Raw genomic sequence first — 21,021 nt, forward strand, 5'->3', positions numbered from 1 at the left:
TCTCTGGCCAGCTCTTCGATTCTATTGTCGATCTTCTGGATCCTCAGTAACATTGGATCATCCCTCTGTTCGGCCTGACGGGCAGGTCTGCTCCTTATGGCTGATGGGCTCATTGCAGAACCGGACTGGCTGAGCGGACTCCTTCGCCGGTGCCGCGATCCTTCTCCGTGCATGGGGTCTCTCTTGCTGCCACGCTTCTGCACGGAGGGAGATCGTGACCGGTGATGCTGACGAGGCTCGGGGCGCACGTTCCTGTCCCGCGAGCGATGGTCTCTTCTGGTGGAGTGACGAGTCTGGTCCCGGGGTGGAGACGCGCGTTCTCTGCGGGAGCTCTCTCCCCTCTGAACGGGTCGAGAAACTTCGACTGGGTGTTGCTGGAGTGCGGGGGCCGCATTCCTGAACTGCGCAACGACAGCAGTCATCTCTTGAAAAAGGGCCCGCATCTCCCTTGGGGTCGGGGTAGGGTCTGAGCGGTCCGAGCGAGGCGAAGTCCGCTCCACGGCCGCCCCGACCTCTACCTGTGAGGCCAGTCGCTCACTTCGTCATTCGCGGGGGGCCGTAGCCCGGGTAGCCCGAGAAGTCGGAGGTGCTCGCTTGCCGGTCTGTCCTACCATTGTTTCTTGAGATAAGATGTCGAACAGCTTTTTGTTGCGGCCGTCCCACGGATGGCGCCAAATCTGTTAGGTCTAAAATCGGTAACAGGTTATGGTAGGGCTGGATGGTCCGAGCTAACAAATCACGACTGAAGGGCTGGTTGAGTCCTGCGCTGCACAAGGGTACAGACAAGAAAGAAAATGGTCAGAAGACCAACCCGGAGTGGTACTCCGGACGGGCGCTTCGACACTCAAGTCAGTATAAGCAGGAGTGCAGAGCAATGTCAGAGCAAAAGCTTAGAGTTTTGATTCTCAGATTTCAGGACCCTCACCTTAGTACAAGTGAAGGCTATTTATAGTGATTCTGAGCCACCTGTCTAGGACAGGTGGTAGTTCTGAGCCACCTGTCCAAGACAGGTGGTGGCCTCTGTATGGACCAGGTCTCATACCTAAGGAGGGCAGGTGGAAGTCCCTGATTGGTCCAGGTGTCGTACCTAGTAGGGACAGGTGTTGGCCTTCCAACGGTCCTTGTGAGGGCCACGTGCCAGCAGCCAATTGGATGCTGAGTTCGGACCCATCAGTGCTGAGTCCGGATTCCATCAGTGCTGAGTCCGGACCCCATCACATCCTAATCTAAATCAACTTCCTTTATCTATTACTAATCTAAACCAACTTCCACTAAGATCATAAACGGTCATATCCGATCATGATCTCATATGATGTATTTGACAAATCTCAACACTATAACCCAAAAAATGCCTTTTTCTCGAAGAAAGTTAATTTTAGGCTCGTAAAAATAGTTACTTTATTGAGTTCCACTTCTTAGCGGGTCAATTTTTGGGAATCTAGGTTGAGCTTTTACCATAAAATCTTGTCAGTTGAAGTTGATTTCAATTCATTTTTCAGCAGAAGCTCAACCCGAGATTACCCAAGTTATGCGCTACCACTTCTGCCTCGTTTGCGTGATGGAACCATTGATCCGAACCAGCAACCGCAGGTCCGGCCAAATGCTGTTGAGAACACTTTGATCTGATTATCCTAGGGCATTGATCCTAGGCCCTTGTTTAGGGTTTTGACAAGAAAAGCTTTAGAGTTGATTTTTGTATTCCTTTAATCCAAGTGAGTTTGATTTGGCACGTATGCTCCTGCATGCCTGACATAACATAGGGACCCTAACGTCGCCGTTAACCATAGATTGAAAAAGTGCCTTTCTTCCTAGTCATTCTTAAACCTTTTGTTTGGATTTTGAGAACCACCTAGTTCAAAACTGCCCTGTTGGTTTAAGATCATGACAAAGGCTTGTGCATGTAAACTGATTATTGGACTCAAAATTATGAGTCCAATAATAGGTTTAAACGAACGTAGTATTAATTTCGACTCTAATAATCAATTTTGGATGCTGAATCGATTCTCAAAATCCAAAACAAACAAGGCCTTATCATCGATCACGAGCTCCCCATAGGATGATCCCTGTCCTAGGATCTACTGAGGAACTGCATACTATGAAATCCTCTATAGATCTAAATGTTGGAATCATCCTATGAGAATAATTTTTAAGGGCACACTGTATTTATGTTGTGGCCCATCACATGGATGGTTTGGTTCATCCTATGTTTGAAAAATACTGGACCATAAGACATAAGTGCTCACACCATATAAAAACTTGTAGTCTAGGATGGTCTCTATTTAATGGAGAATTTTTATGGTGGATGGCTGGTCACACCCCCTGAAAAATAACAGGGTGCCCACTTTGTTTGGGTGATCTAAAACATTATGTATTAGGCCCTGACCTGACCCAGATAGGGTGTGCCCAAAAAATCTTCTCCATAGGATGATCCTAACCCTCCACTATTTGAAGATTTAAAATGGACGACACAGATAGAATTGGAGGGTTAGTATAATCATATGGAGAAATTTTTTTGGCCACAGCCTATCTAGGTCAGGGCCCAATAAATGAATGGTTTGGAATTTTGGATCATGGCCACCATATTATTTCTCTTGTTTAATGAACTCAATCACAAAGAGTCTCATTATACATCTGACGAAGAGACATCTCACCATAACATTTCATGTCAAACTGCCCTTTTCTATTTCCCCAACTCCAATATTTGCCCCAATGCCCCAATCTCTGTTTCTGCCTCTCAACGCACACAGCCGTGAGAGAAATGGTGGAAGTAGCGAGCTCAGTTGTGTTGGAAGTTTTAGGTCAAAAAGCTCAAGAACTCGATCAACCCATAATCGATTACGTCGTCAATGTACTCGCCGATGAGGATTTCGATTTCGGGGTCGAAGGAGAAGGCGCTTTTGACGCCATCGGAGGGCTCCTCGTCGATTCCGGTTGTGTTTCTGATGATTCTGAGGGCCGATTGGTACGAACTAATATTACGATTTTTACCCAAAACCCAACAATTATTTTCTCTGTTTTTTGTGAAATCATAGATTCTTTTCTTCTTTTATTAGTCGATTTTGTTTAACTCTTATGGTTTTTTGTTATTTTTTGTTCTAAGGGTTGGGGATGTGTGAAAATAACTAAAGGCTAGAATGGTTTTGCTAACGACCCATTAATTAAGGTGATTTGGAAACATTTTTACCCACGTTTTGAGATTTTTACAAATGTTTTAAGACTTTTTCATTGAAACATGTGTAAAATTATGTTTCCAATGCGAAGGAATACCCTTAGGTCACTCCTTAACAAAACCCATTAGAGAATAACACAGTTTTGTGTTAGGTACCTAACCAATATGAGAAAAGCTCCTGAGCTAATGGAGCATGTTAGGCTAGTGTCACGGGGACGCAGTTGGAATTATGATCAAGAAGTGGCCCCGTCTTGTTGCATCACATATGCCCTGCACTGGTTTGTCCGTGCGAAAAAGAAAAAGGCCTGTCACACTAGGCTCTGACTAGTCCCATACCTAGGCAGGCCCCCACTTAAGATCGTGACATTCCACCACTCTTCCCACTTTATGGGCTTTCACTCTGGCTTTTTTTTTTCTTTTTTCCGAGTAGCTCTTTCCACAGGTCGCCCATTCCGCGGCGGCCCACTCTGTAGTAACTTCACTCTTACGGCTTTCACTCTGATTTTTTAACGGGTAGCCCATCCCATCCCAGGTAGTCATCTCCACAAGTCACCCCTTCTATGGGTAGCCTATCCCAGGTAGTCATCTCCACAAGTCACCCCTTCTATGAAGTGAACACGTGACGTGATGGCTGCTCTGATACCAAAATGTTAGGTACCTAACTAGTACGCCAAAAGCTCCAAAGGCTAGTCCATTAAACCTGTCCCATACCAGGCTAGGTCTAACATAGTCCCGTACCTAGGTAGGCCACCACTTAGGATTGTAACATTTTGCTGCTAGAAACAGTGCAAGGGATTTTGGCAACTCCGTCTCTGAGATTTGACCAAGCTAGACTCAATCTAATCTTAGGAAGTGATTGCACTGCCTTCTAACTGAGATTGATCCATGATGAAGATACCAAAAGCTATGATTTAGCTGACACTTTGAATTTATTGTCAATACACGTGTCCTGTCGTGTCCAACACGACACGCGTGTCCATCCGTGTCGACACTCATTTGGACACTTTTAAATGTATTGCTAGGAGTGTTAGAGTTAATGTGGGCGTGTGGACACATATTTGTGTAATAATCAATAATTTTTTGTGTATATACATGTCACCATTTCTAGATTTTTAGGTGTTATCATGTCAGATGACTCATATCCGTGTCGAAACTTGACACACAATCCATATCAACAAATTATGATTATATACTTTCTATTTTAGCCCCCGTTTCTAAATTTTGGGGCTTTGCGACACTCCGTGTCAGCGTCGACACGCGGCACTCGTGTCCATGACTCCAGGTCCACAAATCATAAACCAAAAGTGAACGACTGAACCTCCACCTCATCAGAGTCCTTCACCCCAATAGGCCTTGAAAATGTCCAAATCACCTCCTTATCAATGCTTATTAGAAGACCGTCAATCTATGTTGCATGGATTCAGATTCGCGTGTCGGGATCCGACATGGATTCGAGGTCTTGGATTCGGCAAGCCCCCAAAAGTAGGATTCGGATTCAGTAATTTTTAAATAAAATAAAATTTTCAAAATTAAAAATTTAAATATGTATATATATGTATGTATATGCATATGTATATATATTCATGAAAAATTTGAGGGTAGAGGGTTGTTGCGAGTTTTGCAGTAAGAGAGTCGGAGGAAGAAGGGGGTCGATATTCAAGGGTCGAGGCACTACAGTTTTTATTAAAAGAGTACGGGTTGTGCTTTCATATAAAAAAAGTTAATAAGACCCATTTAAAGGGAATACATGATTCTCATTTTAAAAGAGACAACGATGAATTGGATTCGCACGGAAAAAGCATGATTCGTGTGGAAAAGACACAACGATGAATCGGATTTGCCCGTAAAAAACAAGATTCGTGCAGGACACGGCTACGCCAAGAATCCGGGTGTGTCCCACATGAATCCACATCCGATTCGCATGTGGAGATGTGTCGGCACAAATTCGGCATAGGGGGGCAAAGAATCCATGCAACATAGCCGTCAATACAATCCAGGCCCATGTTGCCAAGACTGTAGCCATCGAAGTTCAGCTTTAAAACCCAGGAGGAGGAGCATCCCACTAGGGGCAAGGACTGCCCTTACAACATCTACTTATCCAAATCTTCTTCAAGACCTATGGAGAAAAGTCACTGAGGTATCCCTGATAACGGGACGGTATGTTGCACTCATGACCACCAAAGAGAAGATTTGTTTTCCTCTCTAGTCTTGATACTCCAAACACCTCTAGATACTCCTTTAAAAGTTCTCCTGTTTCTTTCCTTCTAAATAAGCCATAGAGGTGCAGCATAAACAACGCTCCACTAATCTCCATTTTTAAAAGACCACATAGGGTATCTTTCCAAAAAAAAGACCACATAGGGTAAGTTCACGAATCAAAATGATCTCGATATGACCAGGAAGAACCCAACTCACTCCAAAGAGTCCAATAACAAAGTATTAAATCTCTCACATTAATTTACAATGAAGCACTAGATAGAGAATCATAGTTATTATTGTGCTTTGTATCTTGAGGTCCACTAATCTCTATCTTTAAAAGACCACATAGGGTATCTTTAAAAAAAAGAAGACCACATAGCGTAAGTTCACAAATCAAAATGATCCCGATATGACCAGGAAGAACCCAGCTCACTCCAAAGAGTCCGATAACAAAATATTAAATCTCTCACATAAATTTACAATGAAGCACTAGATGAGCAGATTCAACATCATCAAGATACAAAGCACAATAATAACTATGATCCTCTATCTACGACAAAGGTGATTAATAGTGAGAATCTTATCTAGACAAACGAGCCAGCAGATAGCATTAATTCTATGAGGGGCCTGAGAGCTCCAAGTTTTCTAAGCTGGATAGGGGTGTGACTGATGAACTAATTGATTATAAAAGGATCTGATAGAAAAGCTACCCACCGAAGTCTATTTCCACACTCTTTATCAAGACCCTTTCTCTTAATATACACTGAAGTAATTTTAGAAAAGAAATGGTCAATCGTGTCCCCCTCCCAGGTGAAGAAGTTCCTATGAAACTCGACATTCCATTCCACATTCCCATTTTTGCCCGCTAAAGGAGTTAGCCATGCTGATCCCTTTATCGTAAGCCACTGTGAAGATCCTTGGGAAGCCCTCTTTCTATGACCTGCCACCACCCTACTCTTCACCCAATATCTAATCTTCTCGCCATTGCCTACTCTGAAGTGGTCACCTTTATGAAAGTAGGGGGAAAATGCCTTTTCTGGATGGAATGGATCAATACATGCAAAATTTTTCAGATTTGTCATTTAGCTGGATTTTTTTTTTGGGTTTTCCTATGTTTACCCTCGTTCGGTGACCGTTTTGTGTTCGTTTGAAGGGCGTTTTATGTATTTTAACCTTCCCATATGAACGGAGGGTAAAAAACACACCAAAACCCCTCATTTTATACTTCATAAAAACCCATGGCATCTGTAAAACCCTACCCTAAGCTCGATTCTTTTTAACTATTAAAAAAATTCCACCAGTAGTGGTGCCTTTTTCGGAACTGAACACCACAACGGCCGAAACATCAGAATGTTCCATTCTAGTGAGAAAAATGAAACATCAGAAAGGAATTGATAACTAAGCTCCTCATTTCAAATTCTGATACTCATATCCATACTCATGCAACATAGGTGAGTGGTGCTGTTCCTTGCATCTTGCTGCTGGATTCCTGTAGTTTATGGCATTTATTGATGTTTCCCTTCAGTTGATAGTTTTTTCAACTGTGAAACAAGAAGTGAATAGATTCTGAAAATTTGCATTTTAATTTACCTTCACAACAACCATGGTCAACAATGAGAGCACAACACAAGTATGCTAGATTGCAAAAATGACCATATTCTTGAAATGACATTCTAATTAGGCTTTTCCAATCTTGAGAGTACAACAACACAAGTATGCTGGGTTGCAAAAATGATCATATTCTTGAAAAACTTCCAATTGGACTCGTCCAATCTTTACTCCTTTGACAATTGCAGCTATGGAAGCTCGATGGTAACCATGATATGTGGAGAAATAAACTGTTTTATAATTTTTGAAGATTTGCCACAAAGAAATGCTTAACAATAAAGTTTTTTTTTTGCCACATTTATTCATGCCCGTTCCAAGGGATGATGCCAATGAAATATAGTCATCCACACATGATACTTGATTAATTTTTCGATATCATCAATATGATATTTATCTATCTTGGAAACTGTTGTGAAACAATAAAATAATCAGCTCTCGCATGGTGTTTTTTGTATGGAGAGTGATTTTGGAAGGTCAAGGGTCTGCTCTATATCCCATCTTTTGACTTGTCAAGGACACGTATGGTAAAAATGTAGGTTTGCAGCAAACTCTCTGAGAAATTTGGAAAGCATGGGTTGGTGAAAACTAAGCAAGCTGTCCGAAGTCTCACAACACCCCTTCGAATGTATGATGGGATGGATGAAGAGGAAACTCCAAAGAAACAAGCAGAAGTGTTGGATGGTCCTGTGCTATCTGAACGCGATCGAGCAAAGCTTGAAAGAAGAAAGAGGAAAGATGAGCGCCAGAGAGAGGTATGCTCATTAAGATCTAACATGTGATGTGATTCCCGAAATCAGTTCTGTCCAATGTTCAATCTCATTGATTGACTCGGAACTGAGCCAAGTAAGCTCGGTTTAACCTGGCTCAGTATGCCGATTCTAAACTCCATGTTTGTTCTGTACATCAGCTGGTTTCCCATTGCGCCACCCAGCCAAACTCTGAAATTAGAATACTTACCAACTTCTGAGTCAATTCATTTTTTCTGACATTGGTTTTATTGACTGTGTTTCTTGCATTCCTTATCATTGGGGTTTGGGCTTATGTTTCTTTGCAATCTTCATGGTGTATTTGCCAATATTTATTGGTTACCAAACAGGCCCAGTATCAAATGCATTTGGCAGAGATGGAAGCAATGAAGGCAGGGATGCCTGTTGTATGTGTAAACCACGACACTGGGGTAGACGGGCCCGCTGCCAAGGATATCCATATGGAGAACTTCAATATCTCTGTCGGTGGCCGTGACCTCATTAAAGAAGGCTCTGTTACGCTTTCTTTTGGAAGACACTATGGTAAGTAGGGTTTTTCTTTGCTTTTCTTTTTTTCTATGATTCAGCTGACACTTTGAATTTATTGTGGACACCCTTGTCGTGTCGTGTCCCACACGACACTGACACGTGTGTCGACACTCCTTTAGACACTTTTAAATGTACTACTAGAAGTGTTAGTAACTTTAGTAACTGTATATGTATGTACGTGTATGAGCATTCCACTATTTCTAGATTTTTAGGGTTTGTCATGTCAGATACGTATCCGTGTTGAAACTCGGCACACAAATCCGTGTTCACAAATCTTGATTATATGTACTTTCAGCGTGTCCCCGTTTCTAAATTTTGAGAGTTTGCCGTGTCTGACACTCCGTGTTCGTGTCGACACGCGATACTCGTGCCCGTGTCCACAAATCATAGCTTTTTTTGAATGGTTACACTATGGTAAGTGGCTTATGGTGATCATTGATATTTAAGCATTGCATCTTTTCCTTCAAATGTTTAAAAACCCATGAATGTTCAGCACAATAGGAAATTTGTGTGAACACAATAAGTAGGTTTATCTTTTATAGTTTGCATAGTTTACTAGTTGGTACCTCCATTTAGATAAATTTCTGTGTACTTTATTAAATATATTCTTCTTCAATGATCATGGATTTTTTTTTGAATGGTATGATGATGGAAATTTTAAAAACAGGAATTGTTGATTTGCCTGTTCCTTTTTTGGTGGACATCTAGGAAATCAAATTTGTTTTTCCATCTTTTTGGTCTTTGAATGCTGGGTTTTTTTTTTTCCAGAAAAGTCGGAAAAATGCCCATTATAAGTTTTTAATGTTCTCATCCCTCCAAGTATTTGAAGCAAGTACCTACGGACTCTTTTGTTGTCTACTTTATTAGTTTTCCCATTTATTTTAAATGAAACATATCTATAGCATACATAGCCAAATAGCTACTGAAAAATTGGTTTATCTACCCTTTGAGTGATGAAAAACTAAGCAACATTGAGGGTTTGACTTTGGTTCAACTGAAAATATGTTGCAGGGAGCAATTACCACTGTACCAGTTCTAAAAAAAAGAAACTACGTTACAGGGGCACTCCATTCTTTAGGAATTCCCATGTGAACTCACTAGCTGGACACAGATAGAGACGGCTATTAGGTGTTTGGATATTTTCTATATGGGATTTGCTAGGGACCATCGCAGAAGGCATTTCGTGGACCGGCTGTTGCATGAGAGATCAGCCACATAGGCTCACTTTTCAACAGATTTTGTCTTATTCATGAGGTGGCTGCTCTCTCATGCAACAGCCGGTCCGCAGAATGCCTTCTGCGATGATCCCTAGCAAATCCCTTTCTAATTCTATATAGGATTTATGCAGCATTGCAGCTATATTGTACTTCTATTTATCTAGATATGCTTTTCCAAACATTGAGGGTTTGACTTTGTTTTAACTGAAACTATGTTACAGGGAGCAATAACCAGTTATAAAAAACGAAATTACGTCACTCCTTTCTTTAGGAATTGCCATGTGAACACACATGCTGGACATAGATAGAGATGGCTATTTGGAGTTTGGATATTTTGTATATACTATTTATGCAGCTATATTGTACTTCTAGTTATCTAGATAAGTTTTTTCCTGTATCTTATTTTTCTGTGAACTAATATTTTTATATTTTAAAATATTTGTATATTTTAAAGATCCGACTACTCTGTCATAACGTAATGCAATATATGCTCTAGCCTGTTTTTTTTAAATGCATATGCTCTAGCCTGTTGTACCATCCTTTCTTATGGAACTTTCCTTTTTGCAATACTCTTCATCAAATGACAATTATAATGTGCTATGTGTCAAGGATACCTCACTTTTCCAAAAGCTTTGCCATGCAGGATCACATTGACAAGTCTGTTTGGACAAAACCTTGATTCATATATTTTTCGTGAAGTGATAAATCCGCCCCTTTTGATTACTTGGGACACCCAGCAGCAGTGTACGTGGTAATCAGCCCCATTGAATCCTTCTAACATGAAGTACATGAGCCCCTCTGTAGTCATTGATACACTGCTGCTGGGTGTCCCAAGTAATCAAAAGGGGCGGATTTATCACTTCCCTATTTTTCTTGTGTTAGAATATTATTGATACTGTCATTCAGAGAAAAAGAGAGGATATTATCAATATACCAACCAACTATATAGTATTAATGAGTTTTATTTACCCAGATATGCATATTGTATGGTATTGAGTCATGAAATAACACTTACATAATAATATGTCTTCCAATATTATCATATATAACTATATGGACATGTCATCATTTTGGGCTTTCTATGTCAATGATGACCACATATGATGGATTGTTCAGGCCTCGTTGGGAGAAATGGTACAGGCAAAACAACTTTCCTCAGGCATATGGCTATGCATGCAATTGACGGTATTCCAAAGAACTGCCAGATATTACACGTGGAGCAAGAAGTTGTGGGTGATGATTCAACCGCCCTGCAATGTGTTCTTAACACTGATATTGAAAGAGCCCAACTCTTAGAAGAAGAAGCTCATCTACTTGCACAACAGGTTTCAATATCATTAATTTTTGAGAAAAGTTTCCACCTATTGGAACAAACGTCCTTCTTGTTGCTTTTTTCTCTTCTAATTGCATCGTGTTTTAGAACATGGAAGCACTTTGTTTGCTTTTTAAATAATTATGTACCTATGAAGTGCTTGCTAACTCTCGGAACTTACCCGACAAGGAATTTTGCTTCCTTAGGACCGTTATAGTTACGGCCGCCGTTTTATGTCACAAATATCTCCAATATTTTCAAAATATCAGGTTTTTATTGCGACATTTTGAAAATATAGCGATATTTTCATTTTTATCATAAAATATCAATATTTTATTTTTCATAAAATATCCCTATATTATCCCGATATTTTTACTATATTTTTATTTTATGTTTTTTCAAAACTTTATATAGTTATATATTTTTAAATAATTTTATTTTTATCATTTTTCATTTTTTCCATTGTATACCCGAAAAAATATATACCCCGAGATTTTCCCTTGCCGAGAAATTCCCGAGAATGATATTTGTGACATATCTTGCTAAGCACTTCATTTGCTTTTAAAATAACTATGTACGTACTGAAGTGCTTGTTATTGTCCTGAAGAGAGGGATTGAGTTCGATGAACCAATAGGAACGACCGATGGGAAGCTTAATGGGGAAAGTAACAAAGATTTTGTCTCAAAGAGGCTTCAAGAGATATATAAAAGGCTTGAGTTCATTGATGCAGATTCTGCAGAGGCCCGTGCTGCATCTATTCTTGCGGTCAGTTCTCTATGCTATCTCCATCATTGATATTTTCCCAATGTATAGTTAATTTATCCCATTTTGTATTGGAATGATTGAATTTGCAACTAGTGAATTTTAGACTCATAATAATAATTTTACATAATTGGTGCATACATAACTCAAAACCGGAGGGAGGTGATTAGACCCCACAGAAGATGGATAAAAAAATAGTGAGGATTAAAGATGAGGAACGTTGGAATCTACATGAACCAAAATTTGCTTCAACTAGAACAAAATTATTAAATTCGGAATAAAAAAGGTAAAAAAAAACTGCAGTTCTTTCTAATAAAAAAAATTGTCATTAAAAAAAGAGTGCTGAAATCTCTAATATAACAACGTATCTAGACCTATAAGGAGGGATAAAAAATAACTAAATCTCTAAAGTCCGTGACTGTGGTATACACAGTCCAGGTTTTAAATATCAGCTTCGGTATGCATGTCAAGTCCAGGTTTTAAATATCAGCTTCGGTATGCATGCCAGTCGTCATGGAAATGGAAACACGTCAGTTGCAGCCATAGATTTTGGTCGAATTCTTGTAAAATTATGGAAGTTTATAGAAATGTATGCAAATGATGAAAATTTATGTTGAAACTTGAGGAATGCTAGAATAAGCAAAAATATACTCGCCATTAAAAAAAGCACAAATAGGCACATTTAAACTATTGCATAATCAAAACAACCATCCATAATAGCTTAACAAGATCAAACACCTAATGACATGCGTTGGTGCTCAGTAAGGTCCATTCCATTATGAAAATGTATACCACCACATATACATGTGGTGCGCATGCCTGGGGCAGTACGGTAAGGTCCATTCTATGATGAAAGTGTATACAAATGAACACAAAACGTAGGAAAGAAGTTACTCCATTTATTATTTCATAAATAAATTACAATATAATGGAGTTGCCTTTCAAAAAAATAAATAAATAATGGAGTTGCCATTGTATTATTCTTGGGGTTGACGATCTTGGTCCTCCCTTTCTTTTGAAATGAAAGTTTATTACCATTAAAAAAAAGTACAATATAATAGAGTACAATATAATGATGAAAATTTAAAAGATTTTCTAATAAAAATAAATAAAAATCAATTTTGAAATGAAAAAAAAAATTCAACGCCGTTAATCGGTAGGTCGGGCAAGAATAACTCGCATATAAAAAAATAGAATCTAATATGCATTTAAAGTTTTATTTTTTAAAATATAATTTTTCCTATTTCAAAGATTTTTTTTTAAAATAAAATGAAATAATTAATTTTTGAAATGAAAAATGTCTCTAATCTCTATCAATCGGTAGATCGGGCATGCCGAACTCACATTTAATAAAATTAAAAGCTAACATGCACATATGATTAGCTTTATTTGAAAATATGCCTTTGCAAATTTTTGAAACCATAAATCCATGAAAGACGTAAAAATGTGAAGACCCAAGTTTCTCTATGCACTTGGTTGAAATTTTGACATAGATAAAAGTTCTATAATTTTCATGCTAAAGTGTGACTGTTTCGGTTGACATGACCGAAACATGACTGAAATCTATAAAAGGATTTGATTTCAGTGGGGATGGAAACAGAAATATCTCAGCCATTTCGTGTCGATTTCGGCTGACATTTAGAGCCACATAGATGATTGAGAAACACTTAACTTCATAGTTGTTGTATACACAGTCTAGAAGCACTGAAAGTCAAAAATAAAAATTCTAGACCACCCTAACATACCCTGAACTTTGTGACTGTGGTATACACAATTCAAAGAAACTTAACATTCTCCAATTCCTCTAGAAGAGTCTTCATAACTGTTCCAGTTCCAACTTTTATGGAATCTTAAATCCTTCTCTTTTACTCTTATTTTTACTCATCTCAGTTCAAATTCAAATTCTTTACTTAAAAATTTCCATATTTTCAAGGAACTTCGATCTTTCTATTTTCAAACCCACATGAATCTAGGAATGGCTTTTCAGAAAACCATCTTAAAAATTCTAGAATTTCACCCTTAACTTGCATGATAAATTTCCCAATTGGAAACAAACACCGAGTTTCCAATTTTCTGGGCACATAAATTTAGTAACTTGATAGATTGAGCACTGGGACCCCGAGACCAGCAGGAACTGGTATTACTAGAGGCCAAGAAGAACTAGTTAAAAGGGTCTTTTCTGGACCGGTGTGCTAGAAATAACAAATATGTTAGTATGGTGCATACACAAGTGTCTTATGGTATTTCATTTCATTAATGACAGTCCTGTAACTATGTCACTTCGATCTTTATATATACATCAATACATGTGATTGGGGCTATACATTACAGTGAGAAACTCATTTCAATAGAAGCCCTATGAGTAGTGTGAGCAAGGTTTTAAATTTCGGTTTCGGTCACCACCGAAACTGAAACGTTTTGGTTTCGGTCTGAAATTTCGGCCGAAATCATGTAAAAATATGATTATGATTTCGTTTTTATTTTTAATTTTGACCGAAATTTCGGTGGAAATTTTGTAAAAAGGCTAAAAACAAAATTTCAACTCGGTGAAATTTCCGTAAAATTTCGCCAAAATCTTGTAAAGAAACGACTTAATGTAAATTTCGTTTCGGTCGCGGCGAAATTTAAAACCATGGTTGTGAGGGTTCTCTCCTTTTCTCTCCATGCTCTGCTAATCATAAGCTTGCGACATCTTTTACTTGGTACCATAGCAAGACGATCAAGGATGCAAGAAAGACATCTGCCATTTTCAAGAGCAAGCCGATCAATGATTCAAGACAAAAAAAATTAACTTTCAATTCTTGAAAACCTAATCTCCCCTCCTCTTCTCCATTTTGCTTTATTTTCCATCAGAATTGTGCATTGTGTATCTTACCTTCTCCACTATTGAAGTATTTGGGACCTTAGAGATACTGAAACCTCAATTCCATCACTCCAAAACCTAAACACCACCCTTTAAATCAGTTAACACCCTAATCTCAATTTTCCCATTCAAAACCTCAGTCTTTCAACTCATTTTCATTGCAAAATCGAAAACCTTTTATTCTTACCTCCCGAGAACCCAAAACTGTAGTTTCTATCCCTTGAAACCCCAAAACCCTAATTCTTATCATTCAGAAACCAAAAACCCTAATTTCTACCATTTGAAATCCTTAAACCCTTATTCTCACTATTCAAGAACCTTAAACCCAATTTCCATTCGTTTGAAAGCCCGACGTGCAACTCTTATCTCTCGAAAACCCAAATCTAATTTCCTAGCAATCAAAAACCCAAAACTCTAATCTCTTCACAATCCATCCAATTCCAATTCCAACTCATTCAAAACCCTAATCTTCAGTTTCAGTACCTACGAGGGCCCAAATTTCATCCTCTCCTTATTTGAGAATTGCAGGCTCTCTACCAGCTGCTCCCATGTTGTTTTTTTTTTTCCATTGAGGACACACTATAGAAAGGCCGTGGTTATAGGGAAAGCAAGAGAGTTCCAATTGCTGGGAAACCTCGAGCCAGATGGGGGCAGTGGCTAGGAAATAATATGACTTGGTAATTTGACTGGCAATATACCATCTAACTTGGATTGGTAGTTTTCACGATGGTTGCATAGGCCTTCCCTGAGGTTTAAAATTTTGAAAACTGACTAGAGTGTGATAAGGGCTTAAGCCTGAGTTTGTTCCAAACTCAATTAAATATTCCAAGCCTTTTCAGATTTAAAAAGCATCTCTATTCCCCAAAAAAAAAGCATACCAATTTTTTGAGTTTTGAGTACTCATTTGAGTTTCTTGAGTATCTGATCAACAATTTTCACATTCTAAGAAATTAGGGTTAATCTTTCAACTATACCCAAGTCTTGATCAAGTCAAGTTGCCTCCATGATTTTTTCTAGTACTAGGTTGAGATTTTAAACACTGTTACTAGCAGGAAGTAGATTAATGGCTCCAGAAACCTATTATGCTATTATGGAAAGTGTGCATGTGTCTTTATATACACACCAATCTCATGCATGTACAGCCAAAGATACAAACATAATACATATTCATGCTACTCTGTTAGTGTAATTGAGCTTATCTCTCTACCCCGATAAATTTTGCTTTTTTCTTGCGGCACCACATTTATGTTGGTTCTGCTATTACTTCTGTTATTAAGTGTCTAACTGCATTGAAAATTCTCAGGGTCTTAGTTTCACTCCAGATATGCAGCGGAAGCCAACAAAAGCTTTTTCTGGAGGATGGCGCATGCGAATTGCTCTTGCACGGGCACTATTTATAGAGCCCGATTTGTTACTGCTTGATGAACCCACAGTACGATCTTCGTGAGATGAGGCTTTGATTCTTCTTCAAGGTTTAAAATTTCCGTTTCGGGAATAGCCGATAGCGAAATTTTGGCCCAAATACCTAAATTTCGGCCGAAATTCGGTAAAAAGGAAAAAAAAAAGGCAAAATCCGTAAATTTTACTGAAATTTCCGCCGAAATTCTGGCAAAAAAAATGAAATTTCAAAAAAATAAAAATAAATGAAAAATCCCCAAGCTTTGGCCGAAATTCCGGCCGACACCGAAATGTGTACTTTCGGTGTCGGACCCGGCCGAAATCTGAAATATCAGCATTTTGGCAGAAATTTAAAACCATGCTTTTCTTGTAGGTTAGGTCACCGAAATGTGTACTTTCGGTGTCGGACCCTGCTGGAATTTAAAACCATGCTTTTCTTGTAGAAGGGTTAGATAACACTGTTCATTTCTTTGCAGAATCATCTTGATCTTCATGCAGTTTTATGGCTGGAAACGTACCTTACGAAATGGCCAAAGACATTTATAGTTGTTTCTCATGCTAGAGAATTCTTGAATACGGTATTTTATATTTACTTGCCCCTGAAAATTTTATTTGAAGATAATTTGCTTAAATTCTAAGGTGGAAAAAGAAAGAACTATACATCTTTTATGTTGCTATGTGAGATTCCCTCGGCCTTTTTCTTTCTAGGTAGTTACAGATGTTCTCCATTTACATGGACAAAAGCTGGTGGCTTATAAAGGGGATTATGATACATTTGAGAGGACGCGGGAGGAACAACTTAAAAACCAACATAAGGCCTTTGAGTCAAGTGAAAGGGCAAAAGCCCATATGCAGGTTTTCATTTTTGCAACTTAAGATGATGTTCTAACATCTTTTTATTTAATGTTTTTAAGTTTATGGAATGCATCTTGATAGGGGCAAGCAAATGATATTAGTTATCACATGATATTATTGCTATTCTGTTTTGTCTTTTTTGCATGCTGTAAATCTGTAAGGATGCTTGGAACCTTATTAATATTAGTTATTTGTGATCATTTAGTCCGAGGAGAAAAATTTAGAAAGTTTTTCATTTGCTTGTAACCATGAGTTTTTAAACTGATGGCACAATTGATACGTTTTTTAAAAATTATTAATTTTTTTTTAAGATTTTGCTTTCACTTGATAGAAGTTGTTTATATAAATATCTTGGAAGTTAGATGTTTCCATTTCCTCCTGCATGCCTTTCTAGGAAAGAATAATTTTCGTTCAAAACAAGGGAAACTAAAAAAAAAGGGAAACTTCAAAGACTATTTATTGTGTATGACGTCTGATTCTTTCTTTGTCTTTGCAGGCTTTTATTGATAAGTTCCGCTACAATGCAAAACGGGCGTCACTTGTCCAGTCCAGAATCAAGGTGCTAATTGGTTTTATACGATGTTAAACGAATGATTGATTGGCTTCTAGTCGAATAAAACAAACATATTTTATGGGGAATCCTACGATAATCGTCATTTCGCATAGAACTGAAATACGAAAAAAATAACCTTTATCAAGTGATGTATAAAAGCTGTTGAGAGGGAGACCAAGACTCAGACAACTCCCAAATGGCGCCTCTTTCTAACTTTCTATTATCCAAAATCAAAACAGTACGCAACAAGCAGCTCCAACCATTCAAGAAAAAAAATAAAAAACTATGTGCTGCTCCGGAAAACCTATAAATGAGCTTCTAAAAGCATGGAACATCTACTATTAAAAAAAAAAGCATAGAACTTCTAAATTGGATTTCTTTTTTTGCACATAGTTGTTTGTGCACAATCCTATGGAATCAATGGGCCTTTTTGGTCTACTTCAGTTTGAGGTTTTGAAAGATAATTACAAGTTCAAAAAATATGTTGATCTTCCGAGCTATAGAGCATATCTGACTATGCATTTTGCTTGTATTGGTTCAAGACTCTTTTAATTTAAGTCAATATTAAGTTATTCTTTATTACTTTGGAGTTCTTCAGGCATTGGAGCGGCTGGGTCATGTGGATGAAGTTATCAATGATCCCGAGTGTGTGCCTTTTTCCTTGAGATTTTTTTGGTTCTGTTGAATAAAATGTTTCTTGCAATACGATCATTATTTCCATCTGTCATTTGTTAATCTCCTTATGTGTCTCTCCCTACGCAGCTACAAGTTTGAGTTTCCAACTCCAGATGATAGACCCGGTCCCCCCATAATAAGTTTCAGGTTTGTGCTTTCATTTTCTTTCCAACTTGTTTGATCTAAGTGACATGGTGGCTATGAATGCAAAAGCACTTTGCAAAATAGCAATATTCGAAGTTCCTAGACTCTCTCTCTCTCTCTCTCTCTCTCTCTCTCTCTCTCTCTCTCTCTCTCTCTCTCTCCATATATATCTATCTATTATAAAGAGGGAAGGTTTTTTTACTGTTCACAGCCATGTGTTGGTGTCCCCCTCGCATATATTTTGATTTTTCTAATGCATTTTGTAAATTGTCAAAAAATAGGAAAATCTACCAGAAAAAGTGAAAAGTGCCAAATAAACATGAAAAAAGAGTAAAAAAAAGGAAAACTACTTTATTGATTTCCAATTTATCACGATATGTAGAAAATCTAGCCTCCTCTCGCCTCCCCTTCCTCCACACTTTCTATTTTCTTTTCATTTTGTAAAAAAAAAATCTCACGATACGGCATTTCTGACTATGTGAAACTCCCTTCCCTCTCGCACATCTCGCCCTAATCTAACGCCCCTCTTCTTCATCTCTTCCGCGATTTCCGCCGGACTCATCTCTCTCTGACCACCCGCACCATGCCGCGCCGTATATTCTAGCCGTTAAAGTTCCCACAACTCTCGCCGCCTCCAATGCCGAAACCCTGGGGATTTTAAAGAAGGTTTTGGGCTTCTTTGGGTTTCTTTTGGTTGTCATGGCTTTATCAGTTTTGGGGGTGCGATCAAAACCACCAACGTTTAAAGAGAAAAGAGCGTCTACTCCATATAGTAGATAAGTTATCTACTCCGTCGGCCCCAAATACAGTAGGGGCCCACATTTTTTAGGTGATGCAAACCATTCATTTGATGGGCCCTGACATAGATAGGGTGTGATAAAAAAATCAACTACATAGGATCATCCCAACCCTTCGATTTGTGGAGGTTAAAATGGACGGATATAACCGAAGGGTTGGGATGATCCTATGGAGCTGATTTTATGGGCACACCCTATCAATGTCAGGGCCCATCAAATGAACGGTTTGGATCATCCAAAAGATGTGGGCCCCCTGTATTTTGGGCCGACAGAGTAGAAACTCTTTCCTTATATATAAAAGGTATTTTGTCCGTTTTGTCCGTGCAGTTTTCACATGATATAATACAAGCAGGCAAGGTACATGTAGGGGGCGGGGCTACTTCTTTGATGATCCAACCCCACTTTTCTTTGGGCCAATATTTTTTTTCTTCGAACAAGTGAAATTTACTTAAAAAAGCTTGACAGGCAAAAGACAACACATACACAATACAAAGTACGGAAAGGAAAATCGAAGGAAAAATAAGATTACAATCTAGGACATCTTGTGCCATGACTAGCCTCCAAGTGGCAAAAATGTTTCCTTCTATGAATATGGGAAAAAGAGCGCACTGTGTCCCGTGAGACATCTCATGCCCCACTATGATGGGCCATACATTGAATAAGAGCAAATATAACCTTTCAAAAAATAAAAAAAGAGCAAATGTAAGACTAGTTACAACCTTAGAAGCAGGAATCTTCTTTCGAGGTGCCGCTCCCGACTCGGAACCTTGATTTGTGCTCCTTAGGAAGGAGCTTCCAGGGAGCGCAATCTCGAAGAGATGCAAACTGCTCCCATGGCGCTCTCAACTCGCTCCTATTACTCCATTAGTAACCCTCACCAACTTACTTGCATCAAACTCCTCAAACTGTTCAAAGTACTTCGTTGGAGCAGACACGGAGGCAAAGCTTTAGAAGACATGAGGAAAGAGGGCATGGAAATGAAGACGGTTAGAAATGACTACTTTTGATGTACTTAAATTTTGAAAGATTTATATGAAGATAGTTAAAAATTATTGTTTTTTATGTACTCCAACCTTAGACTCTTCTAGACCCCCACGCTCCCCGCCCCCCCCCCCCCCGGCACCCGTTTCATGCTTCTATGGTTACAACTATAGCTTTGCTCTAGCTACTTAGGAAGTTCGGGCGTTACTCCATCCGCTATGCTCTAGGCGTCATCGATCCATCATGAGGTTCAGTTTCATTCTCTCCCTTTATCCATCGGCTCGGGAGGATCTAATCAATCACCTGATGGCCTTGAGGGCCTCTGGTCAGCCCTTCCATTCCAGGGCAATTCACTATCATATTAATAAATGGGATTTTGTGATGCCTGCCTAACTTGCAAGCTTCACACTCTAAACTAGTCACTTGGCCTAAAGAATGAAATGAAGACTTAAAACTACTCAGAGAAGGATGACCGAGCTATCAATGCGGAAGGTGTGGAGAGGAAGATGAATGTAGAGAAACACCATCAAGCCAATGATCCAGACAATAGAGGTCATCTGACTCAAGTCTGCCACTAATCGTCCTCTTCGAACCAGTGCATTTTGGAACTAGAAAAAAAGAAAGAAAGTCATCAGTAAAAGATTTCATTTTCCTTTTATTTTGGTGTGGTCTTCAATATATCTTTTTCATTTTTTTGTTGCTCAAATGCTAAAATTACACCCGAAAAGGCATTGATGCTAACCTGATTGCCATTATATTGATGTATTTGCTTTTCAATATTGATTTTTTTTAATGGTATCATTTTATGTTTACAAAAACTGTATTGGAAATCTCAATCCACAAAACTTATATTCTTTCAGTTTGACTGGCCACAACCATGAGAATAGTTCTAACTTCTAACTTCTGATACTTTGATTGCAGCGATGCATCATTTGGTTATCCTGGGGGCCCTCTCTTGTTTAGGAATCTGAATTTTGGTATAGACCTTGACAGCCGTATAGCAAGTAAGGATTGTAAACCTTTCTTTATATTGTATGTGATTGCTGAATTATAAATAGACAAGATTAGTGTCGTACTCTTCATTTGTTTTGAAATGATAGGATGAAATGTTCTTTCATTAGATATAATATTAAAATTTCATGATATTATCAAATTGTTGTCCTTGAATATGAACGATGAAATGAAGAAGACA

General features: G+C 38.6%; 1 protein-coding gene across 1 annotated transcript in view; it reads left to right on the plus strand.

Moving 5' to 3' along the window:
• Window positions 1-2,673: 2,673 nt before the first annotated feature.
• Window positions 2,674-21,021, plus strand: part of ABCF3 (general control non-repressible 3) — a 29,118-nt gene continuing 10,770 nt past the window's right edge. Inside the window, exons 1-12 of the mRNA XM_077385650.1 lie at window positions 2,674-2,962; window positions 7,513-7,728; window positions 8,073-8,265; window positions 10,605-10,813; window positions 11,408-11,566; window positions 15,730-15,858; window positions 16,301-16,402; window positions 16,533-16,679; window positions 17,176-17,238; window positions 17,831-17,877; window positions 17,995-18,054; window positions 20,751-20,833. Coding sequence (XP_077241765.1) covers window positions 2,759-2,962; window positions 7,513-7,728; window positions 8,073-8,265; window positions 10,605-10,813; window positions 11,408-11,566; window positions 15,730-15,858; window positions 16,301-16,402; window positions 16,533-16,679; window positions 17,176-17,238; window positions 17,831-17,877; window positions 17,995-18,054; window positions 20,751-20,833 — 1,612 coding nt within the window. The 5' untranslated portion in view covers window positions 2,674-2,758. The remainder of the gene's footprint in view (window positions 2,963-7,512; window positions 7,729-8,072; window positions 8,266-10,604; window positions 10,814-11,407; window positions 11,567-15,729; window positions 15,859-16,300; window positions 16,403-16,532; window positions 16,680-17,175; window positions 17,239-17,830; window positions 17,878-17,994; window positions 18,055-20,750; window positions 20,834-21,021) is intronic.

Source organism: Tasmannia lanceolata, unplaced genomic scaffold (genome assembly GCF_043159265.1).
Source record: "Tasmannia lanceolata isolate RefF3 unplaced genomic scaffold, GAP_Taslan_0.1 ptg000007l, whole genome shotgun sequence".
Classification (NCBI taxonomy): Eukaryota; Viridiplantae; Streptophyta; class Magnoliopsida; order Canellales; family Winteraceae; genus Tasmannia; species Tasmannia lanceolata.